The sequence below is a fragment of the Ciona robusta genome, chromosome 12 (assembly GCF_009617815.1).
Source record: "Ciona robusta chromosome 12, ASM961781v2".
In the NCBI taxonomy this organism is placed as follows: Eukaryota; Metazoa; Chordata; class Ascidiacea; order Phlebobranchia; family Cionidae; genus Ciona; species Ciona robusta.
This window is the reverse complement of record NC_143246.1, coordinates 1,871,933-1,891,447: the sequence shown is the minus strand read 5'-3', so window position 1 is coordinate 1,891,447 and position 19,515 is coordinate 1,871,933. Positions and strand designations below refer to the sequence as shown.

The 19,515-nt window shown below is 36.6% G+C and overlaps 2 protein-coding genes and 1 long non-coding RNA gene across 4 annotated transcripts; 1 reads left to right on the top strand and 2 right to left on the bottom strand.

Moving 5' to 3' along the window:
* Positions 1-236: 236 nt before the first annotated feature.
* On the bottom strand, positions 237-5,134 carry LOC149726366 (solute carrier family 2, facilitated glucose transporter member 5-like). Of its 2 annotated transcripts, XM_089890731.1 has the most exons (10): positions 4,740-5,128; positions 4,261-4,392; positions 3,820-4,087; positions 3,637-3,758; positions 3,410-3,580; positions 3,052-3,146; positions 2,567-2,738; positions 2,171-2,334; positions 1,338-1,482; positions 237-732 (listed from the first exon to the last, which is right to left on the bottom strand). In XM_089890731.1, the coding sequence occupies exons 1-10, from the start codon at positions 4,749-4,751 to the stop codon at positions 529-531; spliced, it is 1,485 nt and encodes a 494-aa protein (XP_089746857.1). In that variant the 5' UTR covers positions 4,752-5,128; the 3' UTR covers positions 237-528. The 2 variants fall into 2 exon arrangements, with proteins under 2 accessions (XP_089746857.1, XP_089746856.1); XM_089890730.1 differs by having other exon boundaries at positions 3,410-4,087; positions 4,740-5,134.
* Positions 5,135-7,115: 1,981 nt separating this feature from the next.
* Positions 7,116-18,289, top strand: LOC149726364 (sodium/myo-inositol cotransporter-like). The gene is made up of 16 exons (XM_089889827.1): positions 7,116-7,651; positions 8,609-8,680; positions 9,218-9,382; positions 9,834-9,938; positions 10,446-10,551; positions 10,977-11,057; positions 11,263-11,417; positions 11,792-11,875; positions 12,159-12,294; positions 13,748-13,855; positions 14,119-14,269; positions 15,005-15,173; positions 15,639-15,854; positions 16,548-16,639; positions 17,277-17,344; positions 17,776-18,289. The coding sequence occupies exons 1-16, from the start codon at positions 7,568-7,570 to the stop codon at positions 17,970-17,972; spliced, it is 1,989 nt and encodes a 662-aa protein (XP_089745953.1). The 5' UTR covers positions 7,116-7,567; the 3' UTR covers positions 17,973-18,289.
* LOC149726365 (uncharacterized) lies at positions 12,348-15,106 on the bottom strand. The gene is made up of 2 exons (XR_016386197.1): positions 14,970-15,106; positions 12,348-14,277 (listed from the first exon to the last, which is right to left on the bottom strand). It is a non-coding gene; the product is annotated as an uncharacterized LOC149726365 (long non-coding RNA).
* Positions 18,290-19,515: the final 1,226 nt, after the last annotated feature.

Genomic DNA, 19,515 nt, shown 5'->3' with positions numbered 1-19,515 from the left:
GACAAGCGTTAAGACTCACTGTGTATAAAATGTCAGTTCTATACTGTTATACCGTATCCCAATGCTGCCTATCTTTGATTATTTCCGCAAAAACAGCATGATCTGCTACGATCAAGTCTCGCGTAGAATTACCGTGCTGTTGGTATACGGTTTGATGGCTTTCTTGTAAGATTTGTTTCCTAAATCCTTTCTCTTATCGGGATAGTGTTACACAATGAAAGTATTACGCACGGCGCTAAACGTATTGTTTCTTTTACTCTTTTATGCCGAACTTTTAACTTTGGTTTAGTGCAGGGCACAGCATTCTGTGTGTATTTATAGTAGGGTGGGGGAGATGGGACACCTTTAGTAAATAATATTTAAATATTCCGATCTTGTTTTAAACAATTAATAACAGTCTATGGAAGTCTTTGGGGTACGGTTTTAAAATTCGTTGAAGGTTATTCGTATACTACCAAATGACACAAGAAAATAGAACGAAAATATGTCTTATCTATACCCCACCCTTTATACTATATACACCCATTTTTATGTGGTTTCAATGCCTGTAGCGTCGGTGTTCATTTTTGCCATTTCAATTGTTTCATTTGTATTTTGCCGTGTCCCACTGAAGTAAGCTTGAATTTCTTCGCTGCTGTTTTTCTTTGTGTCAGGGATCAGCAGCAAGTGGTAGATGAGAAACACGATGGCGAAAAATAACCAGATCATTAGTAAATAGGATCCAAGTCCAATCTGTAGTGGTATGAACAGCTGGTTTAAGAAATTAGTTTTATTGAAATTGCATTTTATTAACGCTTGAGTATTTAACACGGGTGGCTTGTGCGGTGGTCCATCATATGCAATGGCTTCACACAACTATATACGCTGCCTCCATCCCAGTAATTTGGGTTCAAGGCTTGTGCCTGCTATTTATTTTGGGCGTTTATGTGTCGTTGGGCAACACATTTAACCGCAATTGCTCCAACCAAATTGTAATCGGTTGTATAATCTAAATTGTTAGCAACACACCAAAAACTAAAAACTACTCTTAAATTAATTGCCCAGCACAAGTGATACATATACGAGGTAAATTGTCAACAGGTATGAGTATGAAACAGAACATCCATGTTATAACGATTGTCGTTCTCCGGCTTCGTGAGGATAAGCAAGTTATACAATTATTCTTTTAATTTATTTTACATCATATAGGCCTAAAAGGGTTAGGCAATCATACCATAAAGTGACAATTGCTTGCCCGACTGCATCGAGCTTCGGTATTCTCGTTTTAGGCGAGAAATAAAGCACTGTGCTACAGTTATCAGCCGATTTAAAATTAAAATCATTAAAACTTTGCCTACCTGTAGAAACGGAGGTATAAAAGCGCCAAACCAGGAAAACAACCACAAAAACATCGAGGCGTATCCATATGCAGTTGCTCTGGTCGGCTCAACTGTTACTCCGCTTACCAACGCAAAGACTGCTAAGTTAGTTCCACCAGACCACCTAAAGATAAGATTATTACGCAGTATAAGGATTGTTTGAGACGTTTGTAAGCAGTATAGGTTTTGTAATATATTCTCGTATTGAGCCCGTATTGTATTTGTTCGACCTACTGCCCGTGTGCAGCAGAGCGTCTCGGCGCATGCGCAATAGCACCCGGTACAAACATATCAATCGGAACGAATATATCACGTACTGAGTTGATTACTAATATAACTGGTCCAACATACGTGATTATAGGGGGCGGATTATGTTTTCAACAAGTTTAAAAGCGTTTAGGCATATTGGGAGTAGGCGTATAAAGCAAGAAACGTATTACTGATTGAATATTTGGGTGGCGGGCAACGACAGTCGTTAAAACCCGAGTGTTTTGTTTCAACACCTGGTGCCAGTTCAAAGCTCATATGAAACTTGTGAGTAATTATTTAATTTTAAGAGTATTTATTTCATTGTTTAGTGTATGGCGGACAAGTTAGACAACCCAATATTGACCACTGGGTTGGAGAAATTGCAGTCAAGTGTCTTGACAAAGAGACACATACGCCCACAATAGCAACATTGACTCTTAAACCCGTAAACTTTGGGATAGATGCCGTCGCCAACTATGCTAGAATACCGGACATTCTTGTAACGTTACAAACTCTAACATTCGCTAAATCATATGGATTTTAATATAGGAGACATAGCTTACCCGCACATGTATATAGCAACTGAAATGATCGCCACGTAAGGCATTGCCAATGGTGCCAGGTGAGCAGTAGCTTGACTTATAGTGAACAGCACCATTGCAAAGATAAGGATGCCATTACATGTAATGTTAACTTTGTAGCCTCCGAAACGATCGACGATTTTTGACTGAAATATAAAGAAAAACTAATTAAACAGTCGGCTCATCTTGTATTTAAAACGTATTTTTATTATAACGTTTATAAGTAAAAGGTTTTTGCTTGCTTGCAGGTTCTCAGGTTTAAATTAACGCTTTGTACTAGATCAGCCCCAAAATACTTTTTTTACAACATGATTGGTAACAGAAGGAAACTCAATGAACTCGGTAATAATTTAAGTTTTTGATTTTTGCCTGACTTACCCCGAATACGGAAGCAATAAAAGACAAGGCAAAAACTCCAATGGTTGCGAACGTCACATTCTCAGCGGCAATGCCTGCTTGTAGAAAGAGCTGATCTGAATAGAAAACGAATGTATGTACTCCCACCAATGCCACATTAGAGTAGACAACAAGAACTGCCAAGAATTGATTCCTGTAAGACAGAGTATAAATAGGTTAACAAGAGAGCATAGTTCTAATTAAAGGAGACGAACCATTATATAATGATTTATAATTTGACAATTACCGTATTTGATCAAAGAAGTTGTTAAGTAACCGCAAAAACGAGATGTGTGGTAAAAAGTATCGCAAATAACACGAACAATTAAACTGTTCGACGAAAAAGGGCTTAAAGGACACTACGTGCACCATATTACATTTGCACTATTCACTGGAAATGTGCTTGAGTTCATCGTCTGTAGGCTATAGGAGTTCATTTCAATATAAGACTTACAGGCAAGCTTTACCTGTATCCTCTGTTCGTTAGCATTTCCTTGATACCGACTTGTTCAACGTCTTTCATTTCACTTTTTATTTTCACAATTTCTTCCAATATATCATCCTGTCAAGCAGAAAGCATAAGTTATATGCTTTTGCAGCCATGTGTTATGTAATTTGGAAAGAGATCTTCAGGAAATTGTTTCTTTTTGTATATATCCCTAGACAAACACCCAACGGCATACCCTATAATGATGTCTACATGCTAGACTTAAAACACCGGTCTTTTAAGAATCACGAAAAACAAAAATGACAAAATATATTTTTTTAGAATTAGTAAACATAATGAAAAGAGATAAGCTTGGTTAGTTGTATTGTTGTAATGACCTTCGTTCCGGTTCGTATCTGTTGGAGAACTTCAACCGCTTCGTCCTGTCTCATCATTCGGATTAAATAAAACGGCGACTCCGGCAACCAAATACTTCCGATGAGATAAATAATAGAAGGTACGCCAGTCAGTGCAATTCCGACGGGCCAAAGCGTTGCTGTGCCAAGGACCTGAACAAGTTTTGATAACAGAGTTAATTGGTACAGCCTGGAGTTAGACCTTTTACCTGAGGATGACCCAAAATTGCAGCCGCCAAAATGCCAAAGGCGATAGAAGACCCCACGACACTCTGCCAGAAACCGAACTTTGCTGGGGCGCTTGTTTCTGCAATCATAAGTGACGGCACGTCTGTGGGAATACAACTCAAGTATAAATGCTGCAAAAATACTTCTGGTTAATATGTACTTACAGTATGATATACCCGCAACAGAACCAGCGAGAAACCGACCGATAATTAGAACTTCGTAGGATCCTGTGAGTCCAGTTATCAGCGCCATTACCAGAATCGATAGCAAACAAACCACGTGACCCAGCTGCATGACCCTCTTTGGGGAAAACCAGCCTAACAGAAACTTAGTCGAAAAACCGCCGACAATTGCTCCGACAAATACAAACGAATTAACGACGGCCATTATCGTCGTGGAGACTGAAGAAGGCATCGGAATACCATGGCGACTCTGATTTGAATCGCATTGAAGTTACTTATATGTTACCATAGCGATGCAACAGCAGTCGTTATACCACTGGTGTTCTGTGTTTCATACACCTCTTACCCGCTTACGGGGGCAAGCGCGCTTTAACGCCATGGTGCAATGGCAACACATTTCGTGGTGCCTTTCTATTCACTTACCACATAGGTCTGATTGAACATATTTACCAAAACTGGTGTCATGGGATTAAAAATCATCCCATTATAACCAGCAGATGATGCGATCATCCAACTATTAAGGAACAGGTTGATTGCGCCGAACCAGGAATTTTCCTGCAGGAAATGGAAAGCATGTAAAAGAAGATCAAGGCTCACTGTAGGAGATTTACAAGCTGTTAAAATCACAAACAACTAACCCCAACGTACTGTATTAAAAATAAAGGCGGCAACGAAAGACACTCTGTTGGAGAAAGTGACTAAGGGCCAGGACTCCGTTGTCATTATACACATGCTAGACTCATTAAACTGGTACTAATAATTTGCAAATTCTCAGGTGAGAGCTGGTAAGAAATAATAATTAAATAACGTAATAATGAAACACAGAAATGCGTATGTAAAGCAGAATACATTAAACAAACATTTTCGCAACTTTATATTATCAAATAACTGCTTATACTTACCGGTTCAATCATCGTAGATATATAACCAAACTTATTTGTGACAATTGCTTCTTGCTTACTGCTTTACCAAGTACTCTGCCTTATGCCTCCACCAAAATACAACTTGTTCAAAATCGTGATAACATTTTGTTCTTTTCGTATGTTGTTTTTTGCAGCGGTTTTATGATTGTCGATAGTCTAAAAAATAAAAATAAATATTACGAGAGAAGATCTATCCTGATCGTGATACGGAAACTTCTTCAAGAGTAAAAACACTGGCACGAAATTTTAGGGAGTCCCCCAAAACTGCTTTATAAATCAACTTTAAAAAAATATATTTTATTCACATACCTGTATATTCGAATATAATACTTTAGTACATATGCCCGCTTTTACAAAACTAAGTGAAACCTAATAATAAGAAATAGCGAAAAGTTTTTCCTTGTTTTATTTGATTTTCGCTTTTGTACTCGATTAGATAAATTTAAAAACTATGTTTTGTAATTTTTTTGATGATTGCTCTCAAAACGTTGTAAATAATATTTTTAACCATGAAATATTTTCTTTTTTTCAAGAATCTTATAAAAAATCTTGACATTAAATAATCCTTTAAGTTTTAACCGATTTTTGCAGTGTCAAACTCAATACCCCGGGGGCATATTGAAGATTTTAAAGTGTACTTAGCTGACATGTGTTTAATCTAGCCAGTTTGGTGCAAGAAGTGTTTCATGCACATCGTGCTTGCTTACAAGTTACCACGTCTGAGCAATGCAGGTTCCACGGAAAGCTCCTCCCAGTAGGTCGGTTCCTTGAATCTGATGACGTCACAGACGTTTTATCACAATTATTTTTTATTGACGAAATTGCAAAAAATCGGGCAGAAACAGAAAACCGTGGTATAACGACTGTCGTGTATAAAGAGGTTACATTCATTAATTAGTTATATATCATTAGGCCAACTATAGCCACTTTTATGCAAAAACTAACTAAATGTAGCTAAATTCTATTCTATTTCTATTCTGTATGGGCGAGGACTTGGGATTTAGGTCAGACTTGGCCCATTACCCTTGTACGTCCGGAAGTGACGAGCCGTAAGACTCCAACTGCGAACTCGTTCTCCTTTCCGACCAAGCCCGGTTTTCTGTCTCGATTCTTGACCCGTAGGACTCAATCTACGGACTATATCTGCGAACTCGTTCTCACACGATTCGCGAACATAATTCGAAGACTATACACTCGTACTTACCACGTCACAACCGGACGCGCTTTCACAAAAAAAAAGTTCCTGTCTGGGCAGCGATTTATACCACATATATGCAGCTTTGGGTATAATTGATTTTCTGCGTATAACTTTTAATTTGGACAACACATTAGTGACCGCTGAGCTGGAGCAATGTCCTTAAGTGTCTTGCACAAGGACACATACGCCGATCAGTTTGGTACCGCCGTCGAGCATCGAACCGGGGTCACTTTGGTTTTCGATGCAGGCGCCTAAACCACTGAGCCACGGCGCCGAACAAAAGGTAAATTACGATTTTATGTATATAGTAAGGTGGGGGAAGATGGGACATCTTTTTATTTGGTTTTCTCTTTCCATTTGGTAGTAAACAAAGAACATTCTGAATCCATTGTAGAAAAAACAAGAGATACAAAATATTTTTGTCGATTTATGACTGAAGAATCGAGCATTAAAATAAAATACTTAAACAGATTAAGATAACAACTGAGCAATGCAGTTTCCACGGATAGCTCATTTTCAGGTTTTCCGAGCCACAGAAAAACAGTAAGAAAAATCGAGTTTATTAATTAATTGACACGCGTACTGTTTTTTTGATCGCCTAAGAGTTGTATTGCTTGTTAGTTTAGTTTTGATTCTGTTTCCCTTCACTATTTGTATTCTTTTGTGTTTCTTCATTCCTATTTTGGACCTGTTATTATGTGTTCCCTTACACTTTTATTGCGCGTACCACATGCCGTGCACTGCTCGCTTTTCCTCCTTCGAGTTTTGGGCGTGTCGGACAGTTCGTGTGTAGTGTATAGTGTATTAGCAAAAGGTTGTTCATAGTAAGCGAAGTGTTGCATTAAGTCGTTCAGTGAGATTCGTATCGAACTATTGACGTTTATGTTGTACAACGGTTAAGTGTATCTTTTAATTGCTTTAGAATGTTTTATTCAATTGCATGTTTTTATAGTCGAATCGTATTTAGTGCAGCTTATCAGACTACAGCGGTAAGTCCCCGCGATTGGACGTTAAAGCAGCGTCAGGCCAAACTACCTTAATAAACCTATAACTACCTTAATAAACCTATATATGAATGAATAAATAAATGGATGAATGAATAAATGAATGTTTTTTTTTATATATTCTCAAGAAAGAAGCATTTGTTATACAAAATAAAAAATAAAAATTAAACTTTCTTTAGTATTTTAGAAACTAGAAACGATCAAACTTGAGTAAATTTCTGTTTATGGGAAATCCCATGCATTGTCGAAACAGCCGATTTTTTTACTGCAGCAGGTTTTTTTCACGCGATTTTTTTAGAAGCCGTATCGCTTTTGGGAAACTTTGATGTTACCTTTAGGTGACATTTGAGCATATCTATCCTTATACAAATTTTGATTTTTCGTTGGTATGCCCCTTTAAGCTGTAGTGCATAATAGATTAAAACCCTTTCCTTTGTATAGCCACATACACGCATTCCAATTTTTCCCTCGCTCGGTTACGCTTCGATTAGGAGTTAAGCGTTATGCTATCGTAAAAAAAACAATAGCACTCTCTATTTTATAAATTTTTGCTGCTCGTACAGATTGGTATATAGTTATACACCAGCAATCGTATACTTTTAAATATGCCATCAAAGCAATATTTAGACGCTGCGGATCTTGCCGTGGTAGCTGCTTATTTTGTGGCCATCGTTGTAGTAGGAGTAGTGGTAAGTACAAAAAGTAAATGAATGTAAATTACTTTATCCTCGCGTGGCTGGAAAAACGACAGTCGTTATAACACAGGTGTTAATGCACCTTGTGCCAGTTTACAATTACCAAATATGTTACTTACGGGGTAATAGGGATGAATTTAAACCCCTTTTTCGTATATTCATTGAACGAATGGTGTTTTATACTAAACTATGATACACATAACTACAATTTACTTATAACACCTCTGCCAGCCAAAATGATGTTATTTTTTATATATAGCGCTTTATATTTAGTAGAGTAGGGTGGGGAAGATGGGACACCTTTTTTATCATTTTTCTCGTCCCATTTGGTAGCAAACAAAAAACATTTAAAGAATTATAAAACCGCAATCTCACGACTTCAGCTTCACAAAGGCAGTAAATCAAAACGACTGCTATAGTGAATAGCAGAGCGCTATCAGCATTGTGGGCGGCTGCTGATTGTAAAATTTATAGCTGCGTTCTTGTGGGGAAATTGCATGCTATTTAGCTTCGCGAAGGCAGTAAATCGAAACTGCTGCTAGCGAATAGTAAAGCGCTATCAGCATTGCGTGTAATAAAAGTGTCCCGTCTCCCCCCACCCTATTATATCAAATTTCTACATTGTGCTCTACAGCAATTAAAGTAACGGTTTACTAAGAACTGTTTATAAATGAATTGTCGTTTGACTCTTAGTTCTAGTGAATTTTGCATTGTATGAATATAACATGTTTTTATCATTACCCATTCCATGGCTAGTTTTATCTAGACATATTGGTCAAAAGATTTTCTGATTTGGGCTGTGAGAGTACCGTGAAATAATCCTGTAACATTTTTTCGTTCACCAACAAATGGGGTCGTAAAAAGATGCTTAAAAATGACTCCCATTTTGCCCCGCTTTACTATATTTATAGGACTAGTGTGCTTTCACATCATTTAAAATGTTTCATGCAGGCGAGCTGTCGGTCGAAACGTGATACGATACAAGGTTACTTTCTTGCTGGACGAAGTATGAACTGGTTTATGGTAAACGTATATGCATATAATTATGTGTACAGTATTCGTTTTACATTACTGAGGTAGCGTTGTTACAAGATGGATGTTTCATTTCATAAACCTCACGTTGCAACTTTGTGGGAGTTATTTTGGAATGGCTTACAATTTGAACAACCCATTTGTGGCGACTGGGCTGGACAAATTAAGGAGTATTTTGTTTATGAATCCATACGTCAACAATGTTACCAGAAACCAGCATTGTCGGTCCTAAGACAATGCGACTCTTAACGACAACTGCTCTAAACCAGTGGTCTCTTATAAAGCGCCTATAGTGTCGGGTATACATTAAACAGTGAAGAATGTCCCTCAAAATGTTTGCATGAGGTGTATGGAACAGAACACTCGTGTTTAACAACTGTCATTTATTCGTCACGCAAGGATAAATAAGGAACACATTCATTATAACATATGGGAGTTCTGTCATAAAAAAATGCATCATACCGCAGCAAATAATCACCAACAAATTTACATAAATAAGTTACATAACATTCATTATCACTATATCAGGTCGGTGCGTCTCTCTTTGTCAGCAACATCGGTAGCGAACATTTTATTGGACTTGCCGGGTCTGGTGCATCGGGTGGTATCGGTGTCGGTGCTTGGCTGCTTAATGGACCGATCGTTATACAACTTCTTGGCTGGATCTTCGTGCCCGTTTATATCGCATCGGGTGTAAGTTTGGCTAGCACTTTCAAAAAGTGGCTACAAATTTTTGTTGAAAGGCTAAGAAACTTTCAATTCTGTATTATTCTAAACATTCTGTAAATCTAGTGTAGTAATTTTTGTTGGCGACTAAATGGGATGATAAAATTAAATGAAAACATGCTGCGATCTTACCCCCCAACCAGAAAAAAGATTGTATTCTGCTATCCTGAGGTCCTTTTACGACGTGACCACATCATGGGGTATAGGCAGGAGTTTATCAGCCATGTAATAAAAATAAATGATAAAAATTAACTCCCAAATTTTCATTTGTTTTCTCACAATCCACTGTCTCGAAGCGTGTGAAACGGAACACCAGTGTTATATAACCACTGCCGCTGTGCCGCCACGCACAGATAAATCATTAATTTAAATTTATTCATTTATTTATCACTCACCGTATGTTGTGTTTTCGTTTCAGATATGTACAATGCCGGAATACCTAGAGCGCAGATTCGGTGGTAAACGACTGCGTATTTATTTGGCTGTTCTCACTCTTATACTTTACTGCCTTACTAAAATATCGGTAAGCCAGGGATGACTTTGACACAATTATGAAATTTCCTTTCAGCAGAATGCTGCCACAAAGCATCAATTATATAGTAGAATGGGGAAAGATGGGACACCTTTTGATTATATTTTCTTGTCACATTTTATAGTAAACAAAAAAATCAAATAATTACAAAACCGTATCTTCACGACTCCCATAGACCGTTGTTAATTGTTTAAAACATGATCAGGATGTTAGGATATTATATGCTAAAGGTGTCCCATCTTTCTCCACCCTACAGTAATTTGAGGGTTGCAAAAGCCTTTAAACCAAAATTGCAATAAGTTTAATTACTTTAGTAAATAAATTAACTTATAGACCCGAAAACTATATGGTCTTACAAATCAATCTTGGCAAAGTTTCGTAAAAGATTAGTAAAGTATTTATACGCATATTATTAAACACATTGTTAAATCAAATATAACTTTTTATTTTAATTGAGTAGGTAAAATTTGCATTTAAAAATTGTGTGTTTTTTCAAAGGTAAACCTATACGCTGGTAGCTTATTTCTGCAGCAATGCATGGGGTGGGGTCTTTATTCTTCCGTTACAATTTTGTTGGCTGTAACTGGTGTACTTACTGTAACAGGTAATATATAAATTATCATCCATTTACACCATTTTCCAATTTAGGTGGAGTGGGGTAAGATGGATCATGTCTTCATTCTGTTTTCAAGTCCAATTTGGTAGCAAGCAAAGAATATTTACAAAATTATAAAACCGTATCCCCACGACGAAAATAAATTGCTAAATGTTTAAAACAGCGTTAGAAAATATGGGTTTATGTGCTAACGGTATACATCTTATTCCACGGTAAAATATATAATTAAAATATATATATAAATATTTGGATTTCTTTTCATTTGTTTTACCCTATGTATTATAACGACTGTAGTTTTGCTGTTGACTCCCGCATCTCTTCGCTGCTTTAATTTTTTATTACTTTTGTTATTGTAGTAATATGGTTAAATAACAAATGTTACGTTATGGTTATAACTATATTTGTTTTAACAGGCGGACTAACGATGGTTATGTACACTGACTCGTTGCAAGCTGTTATAATGGTCTTGGGCGCGGCCTACCTAACTATACAAGGTATATATAGTATTGTGGGACAAAATGAATCCCGTTAGCATATAATATATAATATAGGGTGGGGGAAGGCGGGCCGCCTATAGCACAAAATAACTCGTAAGCGGGTTGAGGTGTATTCAACAGAACACCCGTACTATAACGACTATCGTTCACCCACCATACAAGAATAATTAGTTTCACTCATTCATTCGTTTTTCTACACAAGGTTTTATGCAAGTGGGCGGCTATTACTCGATGAAGGAACAGTACTTGCAAGCAACACCTAATCTTACTTATGTACAGCAAGTATACAACGTAACCATGAACGTTACAGACTCATGTTTCCCAAAACCAAACTCACAATCTTTCAAAATGTTTAAGGTAAAATGTAAGAATAAATAATTTTTTTTTATTGTCGTAGCACAGTAGTGCAAGCGCTCGCTTCTAGACCCGAGGATGCGGGTTTGAAGCTCCACCTTGCCACCATTGTGGGCGTTTGTGTCTTGGGCAAGACACTTAACTGAAACTGTTCTAATCCAGTAGTCCCTTTTAGGTTGTTTAAGTTATCGGTCAAGCAAACATAAAAAATCGCCACAAAATAACTACACACACAAAATTACATACATGGTAAAACTCGTAAGCGGGCACGAGGTGTATGGAACAGAACACCCGTGTTATAACGACTGCCAATGCCCCAACATGCAAAGATAAATAAGTTTTATTCACTTATCAATTTTGGATTTTAATATTTTCAGGGGATAAACGATCCAAAACTTCCTTTATTTGGTTTTATCTTTGGACAAACCCCGTCAACTCTATGGTACTGGTGTACAGATCAGGTAACGATATCAACATGTTATACTGTGGGGCAAGATAAGACACCTTTGGCACATAATATCCAAATATCCTGAACAATTAACAAACGTCTAATGAACTTTACGAATACGACAGTAAAGGTCAAATTAACTAAGCAATAAAGAGAAAAGAAGTAAAAAAAATAATTTACATTATCTATAACTCTTAAGCTAGCATGAGGTGTATGAACACCCATGTTATTTAACGACAGTCGTTATAAAGCCACGCAAGGCTAAAGCAAGTTACATTCAACATAAATTATCACAGGTCATTGTCCAACGAGCGCTTGCCGCCCGTAGTCTATCTCATGCTCAAGGAGGGACAACACTGGCTGGGATAATAAAAGTTCTCCCGCTTTATATAATGGTGATGCCGGGAATGATATCCAGGGTTTTGTATCCAAGTGAGTGGTTACAGATGTAGTAGGTTGGGGTAACATGAATCATGTTTCGTTGAGTAAGCTAGGGTAAGATGGCTCATGTTTGATTCTCGTATATCGGTGTAAGATGGTTCATGTTGTTGTTAAGTTATGTGGGGTAAGATGGTTCATATTGTTGTTATGTTATGTGGAGTAAGATGGTTCATATTGTTGTTATGTTATGTGGGGTAAGATGGTTCATATTGTTGTTATGTTATGTGAGGTAAGATGGTTCATGTTGTTGTTAAGTTATGTGGGGTAAGATGGTTTATGTTTTTATTATATTATGTGGGTTAAGATGGACAATGGTTCATAACAGTAGGTTCGGGTAAGATGGTTCATGTTTCCATTCTATTTTATCGTCCCAGTTAGCAATAAAGTAAAATAAATACAGCATTATACAACCATATTCTCACCGCTCTAAAATATCGTGATTAATTGATAAACACGCGTAAAAAAATATAGAATATTATTTCCCAACGGTAAAAGTCTTACTCCACAGTATTCAAAATGTTTCTAAACACCAATATCGGTTTGTAGGATTGTTTGATTAAGTTTAACCATGCGGTATAGTATTTAGTAGCTTGTTTTGCTTCGATAGCATTTCGGCGTTTTTTCCTGCAGCACGCGCCGAGTAATTAACGCTTTGTTGAGTCGTGTTTTACGCCGAGACACCAGTTCAGTTTAGTTGGTACTATAGTATAGTTACTTTGATACAGCATTTACTTTAGTTTGTGATATATAGTAGGGTGGGGGAAAATTGAACACTTTTAGCAGATAAAATCCTAATATCCTGATCATGTTTTAAACAATTAACAACGTTCTATAAGAGTTTTGAGGATACGGTTTTATAATTCTTTGAATGTTCCTTGTTTTCAACCAAATGGGACAAAAAAATGAAATGAAAAGATGTTCCATCTTCCCCCACCCAACACACTATATGGTTTGTTATTTGTTTGTAGATATCCGTCGTTTTATAGTTTGTTCAATCTTAACAAATGTTAATTTAGTTTATCATAAGAGTAGCCATTAATATATTTGATAAATCTTATGTAAAGCATATATGGAATCATATTTATGTAAATGTGTTATATTCACGTATAAGAATACAGAATCATTATAAAACCTGTATTTTCAGCTTGGCAGTTTCTTCTGTGATTAATATTCATTAAAGCAATTGCCGCATGTGTGCATGTAGTGCGCACGTCTTTTTTCGGCAGATTGCACTTGTCCGATTTTTTGGGCAGTTCTCTTAGTAAGCGTCGAGACATACTATGTTTTGTATTAAGCTTTTAGATAGTTCTTGTTGTTTGATCATTTGCCATCAGGTTATAGAATTGCATGTATAAAACTGTAACGGTAACCATCTTACCCCACAGTACTATATATATACCGTCATATTTTCGACCAGTGTTTCCAATTATTCTTTTTAATACAGATGATGTTGCTTGTGTTCCTGGTAAACACTGCCTTGACGTTTGCGGGAGCGAAGTCGGTTGTTCTAACATCGCATATCCAAGGTTGGTCCTTGGTATAATGCCATCAGGTATGTTGACTTATCTTTTTATTCCATGTGGGTGAGGTTCTATACCAGTCGGAGATTTAAGCCTAAGTTGGCTCTCTACCCTTGTGTTGCGAAATTAGTTGGCCCTCACATAATAAATGTACAATGATTGCATGAATGCACCATGTGTGTTTGGTGTATAAGAAGACACCTATGTTATAACTAGACAGTGAGCATGAGGTATATGACTTACCTACAATACATTCATCGTGCTTAATGTTTAAGAATGCACGTTCTAACCCCAGGTGCGCGTGGTTTAATGATGGCTGTGATGATCGCCGCCTTAATGAGCGACCTGGATTCCATCTTTAACAGTTCAAGTACAATATTTACTCTCGATCTTTGGAAACGATTGAGGAAATCGGCTTCAAACACCGAACTTATGATCGTTGGAAGGTGAATTTCTGTGCAAACATTTAATCCAAATAATTTATTCCATTTTATTTTGGTGAAGTCCTTGTTAAGAATCGGATTCGGGTCGGGTTTTGTCCTATTACACAAACACTAAGAGCGCTTAGGAATACGTCGTTCATTCGAAGTGTGGCAGGCCTAACTGTACAAATTGTGATGTATTTTGAATATGATATACACAAAAGCCACTCTGCTAGTGTTACAGTTTTATAGCCTCTCATGGCGTATCCAAAGTACATTTTCATGAAATATTAGGGTGGGGAAAGACGGGACACCTTTAGCACATAATATCTAAATGTCCTGATCGTGTTTTAAACAATAAAAAACGGTCTATGGGAGTCATGAACAGCTGTTTTATAATTCTTTTGATGTTATTTGTTGGCTATACCAAATGGGACAAAACATTGAAGGAAAAGGTGTGCCATAGCCCCCTTATGTATTTATAGTAGGTTAGGTTAAGATGGGACACTCTACATTCTCTTTGTTTCTCTTATGTTAGATTCCTTCCTGTCATTTTAATGGGTAGTAAGCATAAAATAGTTACAGAACTATATTCGTATTCTCACAACTCTAAGACAGATTTTTTAATTCGATTTGGAAATATGGGATACTGTATGCTATAAAGGTATCCATCTTGCCCCGCAGTATACTCTACTTACGCATCTCATAACGGCGTCCATCTTACCCCACAGTACTATATATGTGTTCTTTGTCTCGCAGATTATTCATCGTTGTTCTTGTTGGAGTCAGTATAGCGTGGGTGCCGATTGTTTTGCAGTTTCAAGCTGGAGAATTATTTTTCTACATCCTTGAAGTCAGCAATTACATTTCTCCACCGATTGCCGCAATCTTTCTTACCGCTATATTCTGGCCACGATGTACTGAAAAAGTAAGGGCTGTGGTGCAAAGTGGATACGTTAGCTCGTAGTGCATATTTAGTTCTGTGGTGTAAGATGGGTACCGTTAGGATATAATGTATAATATTTTCTAATCGTGTTTTTAGAAATTAACAGCCTTATTTTGAATCATGGGAACACGTTTACAATTCTGTAAACATGAATGAAAACATAAACCATCTTACCCCAACCTGGAAACAGTATCGTTATTTGTTCCAATCCAGTGTCTCTTAATGGGTTCTCTAAATTGTCAACCATACAGAAAAAAATCAGCCGCAAAGTAACACCCGTGGTTACACGTATAAGTGGGCACGAGGTGTATAAAACAGAACATTCGTGGTATAACGTCTGTCGTTTTCCTGCCACGCGACGATAAAGCTATTTTCATTCATTCATTTATTTATTTTCATTTTTTCATTTTATTCATTCATTTATTTATTCATTGTTTATTATAACAGGGAGCATTCTACGGCGGGCTAATAGGCAGTGCCCTAGGAATCGCCAGATTGGTCGCAATATTTCTATTCAAACCTCCTAAATGTGGAGAAGCTGATACTCGCCCGGCGTTTCTTACAAGTCTACACTATATGTATTACGCTGCTATTATATTCACTGTTACAGTGATCGTTGCAGTTATTGTTAGTCTGTTCACTGAACAGCCAGATCCAGATTCTGTAAGTTAAATTTTATTTTATATTTTCCTTCATTAAATTATCTATGGTAAGGTGGGGTAAGATAGGACAACTTTTAATTTTATTTTATCGTCCCATTTGGTAGTATAAACAAAGAAAATTTAAATAGTTATAAAATCGTATTCGCACGACTTTCGTAGACCGGTGTTATTGTTTAAAGGTGTCTCATCTTACCTCACAGTACTAAATATCGATTATTTTTTATTGTATTAGCGTTCTAACAGTTTCTTTCAAACCAAAATCATAACGATTAAAGATATTTTAAAGCCATGTTTTACTTAATAACAAACTGCCTTGTTTTTGTTGGCTTTATTTAGATATAGAAGGGTGGGGCATGATGAGACACCTTTTCGTTTTATGTTCTCGTTTCATTTGTTAGTAAACAAAGAACATTTAAGAAATAAAAACCGTATTGTCACGACCCCTATAGACCGTTGTTAATTGTTTAAAATACGATCAGAATATTTGGACATTATGTGCTAAAGAAGTCCCACCTTACCCCACACTACTATATGTTTATAAAGTTTTGTGTATTAATGAATAAACGTATTAGACACATGCTCTACTACGGTAGCGACGTCGACCCTCGAACCCTGTACCCCTAATACTTGTGCTACGACGCTGTGTTGTAGTTCTTAAGCCATGTACAGTTTTTTGAAGTAGTTTAAACGACAGATATCCAGACTGACTTATTGGTCCAGAAATGATCCTGCACCGATAGCTGAGGAAATAGAATTAAAACCAATTACCGAAGACTGTCAGCAAACGTAAGTATGAATGCAAGTTTAGGTACTTCGTAACCAAGCACGAGGTGCATAAAACGAAACACCTATGTTATAACGAATGTCGTTGCCCCGCCACGCAAGGATAAAAAAGTTACATTTATTCCTACGGAGTTACATATGTGGTAACTTGTAAACGGGCAGGAGGTCTATGAAACAGAACATTTGTGTTATAGCGACGGACGTTGCCACCACGCTAGGGTAAACAAATTACATTCATTCCTTTAACTATTACTTACAAAGTTACATATGTGTTAACTTGTAAACGGGCACGAGGTGTATGGAATAGAACAGCCATTGTTGTTGCCCGCCACGCAAAGATAAATACATTTTACATTCATTCTTCTTATCATTAGTCATCTCCGTGTGTTGTTGGGGAAATTCCGAATAGAAACACATGTTCTATATAGCACATCCAAACATCACAGTACCAGACTTCGTTTAAAATTCGTTTTGTAAAACCGATGATTCATTTTTACATAAACATTGTAAAATTAATCGTATACCTTCTAAAACCCATTATAGTTATAGCAAGCAATGTGTGGTTTTCTAAAACATATCGTGTAAAACTCACTGAACTTGCTTTCCTGTTTATCACTTTATTTTCTCACTTGCATCATAGGCAGTTTGATGTCGATGATCCCAACTTTGATGTAAACGACCCGACGGACATTGCATCCAGCAAAAATGGTAAGACTGTTCACAAAATACCTTTTTAGAAACAACGCCCCAAAGTTGATTTAGCTTCTTTTGGGCATCGAGTTACAAAAATTTTAATTTTCAATAAATACCAATTAAGTTTATCTTCGCGATCTAATAGTCGTTGATTTAAATAACTTATGTTATAGTAAGATGGGGGAAGATGGGTTACCTTTTAATTCGATTTTTCCGGCATATTTGGTAGTAAACAAAAACTATTTAAAGAGTTAAAAAAACGTCTCCTCGCGCGTCCTATAGACTGTTATTATATGACAATTTCCCAATAGCCCGCGATTCTTAGACTGTTGTTTAATAAATATAATCGGGGAATATAGTATTCAGTTGATAACAGTATCCCATCTTACCCCACAGTGCTATATATAACCTCATCTATCTTTGCTAAATTAAAATATTGAACGCAGAAACCAATTTGTGCCTGGTCTTTCTCCGCGCATGCGCACGATTCATATGTGGCATAAAGGATTCTGCGCAGGTTGCAGAAAATGCTGTTGTTTTCCCCTCTATAAAGCAAAACAGAAGAGAAAAGTTATTTTTACGTGTTTGTCTTGTTGTTTCATTAAGCGTACCGTTATCACTTTATATAATTTGGTCAGTGTAATCACGGTCAGCTATTTTTATTATACTGTGGGGTGGGGTAAGATGGGACACCTTATGGTAAAGAACAAAGAGAATTGGAAAAAATATTAAAACCGTATCCTCACGACTCCCACATAGACAGTTGTTAATTGTTTAAAACACGATCGGGGTATTTGATTATTATGTGCTGAACGGGTCCCACCTCCCCCTACCCTACTATAGCAGACTTAAACTATATAGTAAGTTGGGGGGAGATGGGACACCTTATCATTCTATCTACTGGTCACATTTGGTAGTAAACAAAAAAATTCAAATAAATACAAATCTGCACCCTGATGACTCCCATTGACCGTTGTTAATCGTTTAAAACACGATCAGGGTATTTGGATATTCTGCGCTAAATGGTGTTATGTTGCATAAATTTATGTACGTTATATAACGTATAGTTGGGTCGAGGAAGATGAGACACGTTTTCATTTTATTTTCTTGTCCAACTTAGTAGTGAACAAAGAACATTCAAAGAATTATAAAACCGTATCTTCACGACTCCCATTAGACTGTTGTTAATGGTTTAAACACGATCAGAATATTTGGATATCACGTGCTAAAGGTGTCCCGTCTTCCCCCACTCTACTATCACAATACCATCACGTCTAAAATAAACATTGTTATTAAAAAGTATATACGTAGTCTGACGTAATAAGGGTGAATATGACGTCACAATGAGTCATAAATTTTCAGAAAAATATTTAAAAGATAATTGTTATACTTAAATTATGCAATTTTGATTTGACACTGGCAATTCAGCGACGTTGTTATTGCAAACGAAAGAACTTTTCTCTTTACTATTAAATGACAGAGCAGATAATGTTACTATTTACAAATTTACTAATGAAGGCTATTATTTTGGACACAAGGTATAATCAAAAACGTGACGAAAGTGACGATTACGTTGTGTATAGGTACGGGTATTTTTTAAACAGGTATTTTTAAAACATGTCTATTTTAGTTCTGTGTAAAATAGTCCGGTAAAACCGCATTCGGTATTTTTGTGAAACTGGTTATTCGCGTAGGCCGTGGAATGAGTTCTTCCACGGCCTACTAGAGATATCTCTAGTAGGCCGTGGTTCTTCGGATTAATGCCTACTTAGATTTTTGACTTTTGCAACAAGTTCTGAACTAAATACGGAATTCGAACTCACAAACACAATATCATAAATATGGTAGATTGGGGTAAGATGAGTTTTTATTATTTTATCGTCCCATTTTGGTAGTGAAAACAAGTTAGAACTATATATTCGTATTCCTACGACTGTATAAAAGCGTTGTTAATTGTTAAAAACATGATTTGAAAAGATGGAATATTATGTGCTAATAATATTCATCTTACTTCACAATACTATATTTATTTTGTTAAACGACTACCTTTATGAAAAGATAATAATAAAGTTTTAAGAACCTCCACTCTTTTCTTTCCCAGTAGTCTACTCCTTTTTTCTGCGTTTTAAACCAGTTGCTACAGGGCGATAATGTTTTCTTTTTCTTTTAGTTTATATAAAATTGAG

Excerpts from the sequence above, each read along its gene's own strand:
- LOC149726366 (XM_089890730.1), bottom strand. Across the intron at positions 4,088-4,260 it reads TGTTCAATCAGACCTATGTG|AGTCGCCATGGTATTCCGAT; the intron begins GTAAGTGAATAG and ends GATTCAAATCAG. Across the intron at positions 2,335-2,566 it reads TTATTGCTTCCGTATTCGGG|TCAAAAATCGTCGATCGTTT; the intron begins GTAAGTCAGGCA and ends TTTATATTTCAG.
- LOC149726364 (XM_089889827.1), top strand. The coding sequence starts at position 7,568 with ATGCCATCAAAGCAATATTTAGACGCTGCGGATCTTGCCGTGGTAGCT. Across the intron at positions 9,939-10,445 it reads ACTGCCTTACTAAAATATCG|GTAAACCTATACGCTGGTAG; the intron begins GTAAGCCAGGGA and ends GTTTTTTCAAAG. Across the intron at positions 11,876-12,158 it reads GGTACTGGTGTACAGATCAG|GTCATTGTCCAACGAGCGCT; the intron begins GTAACGATATCA and ends AAATTATCACAG.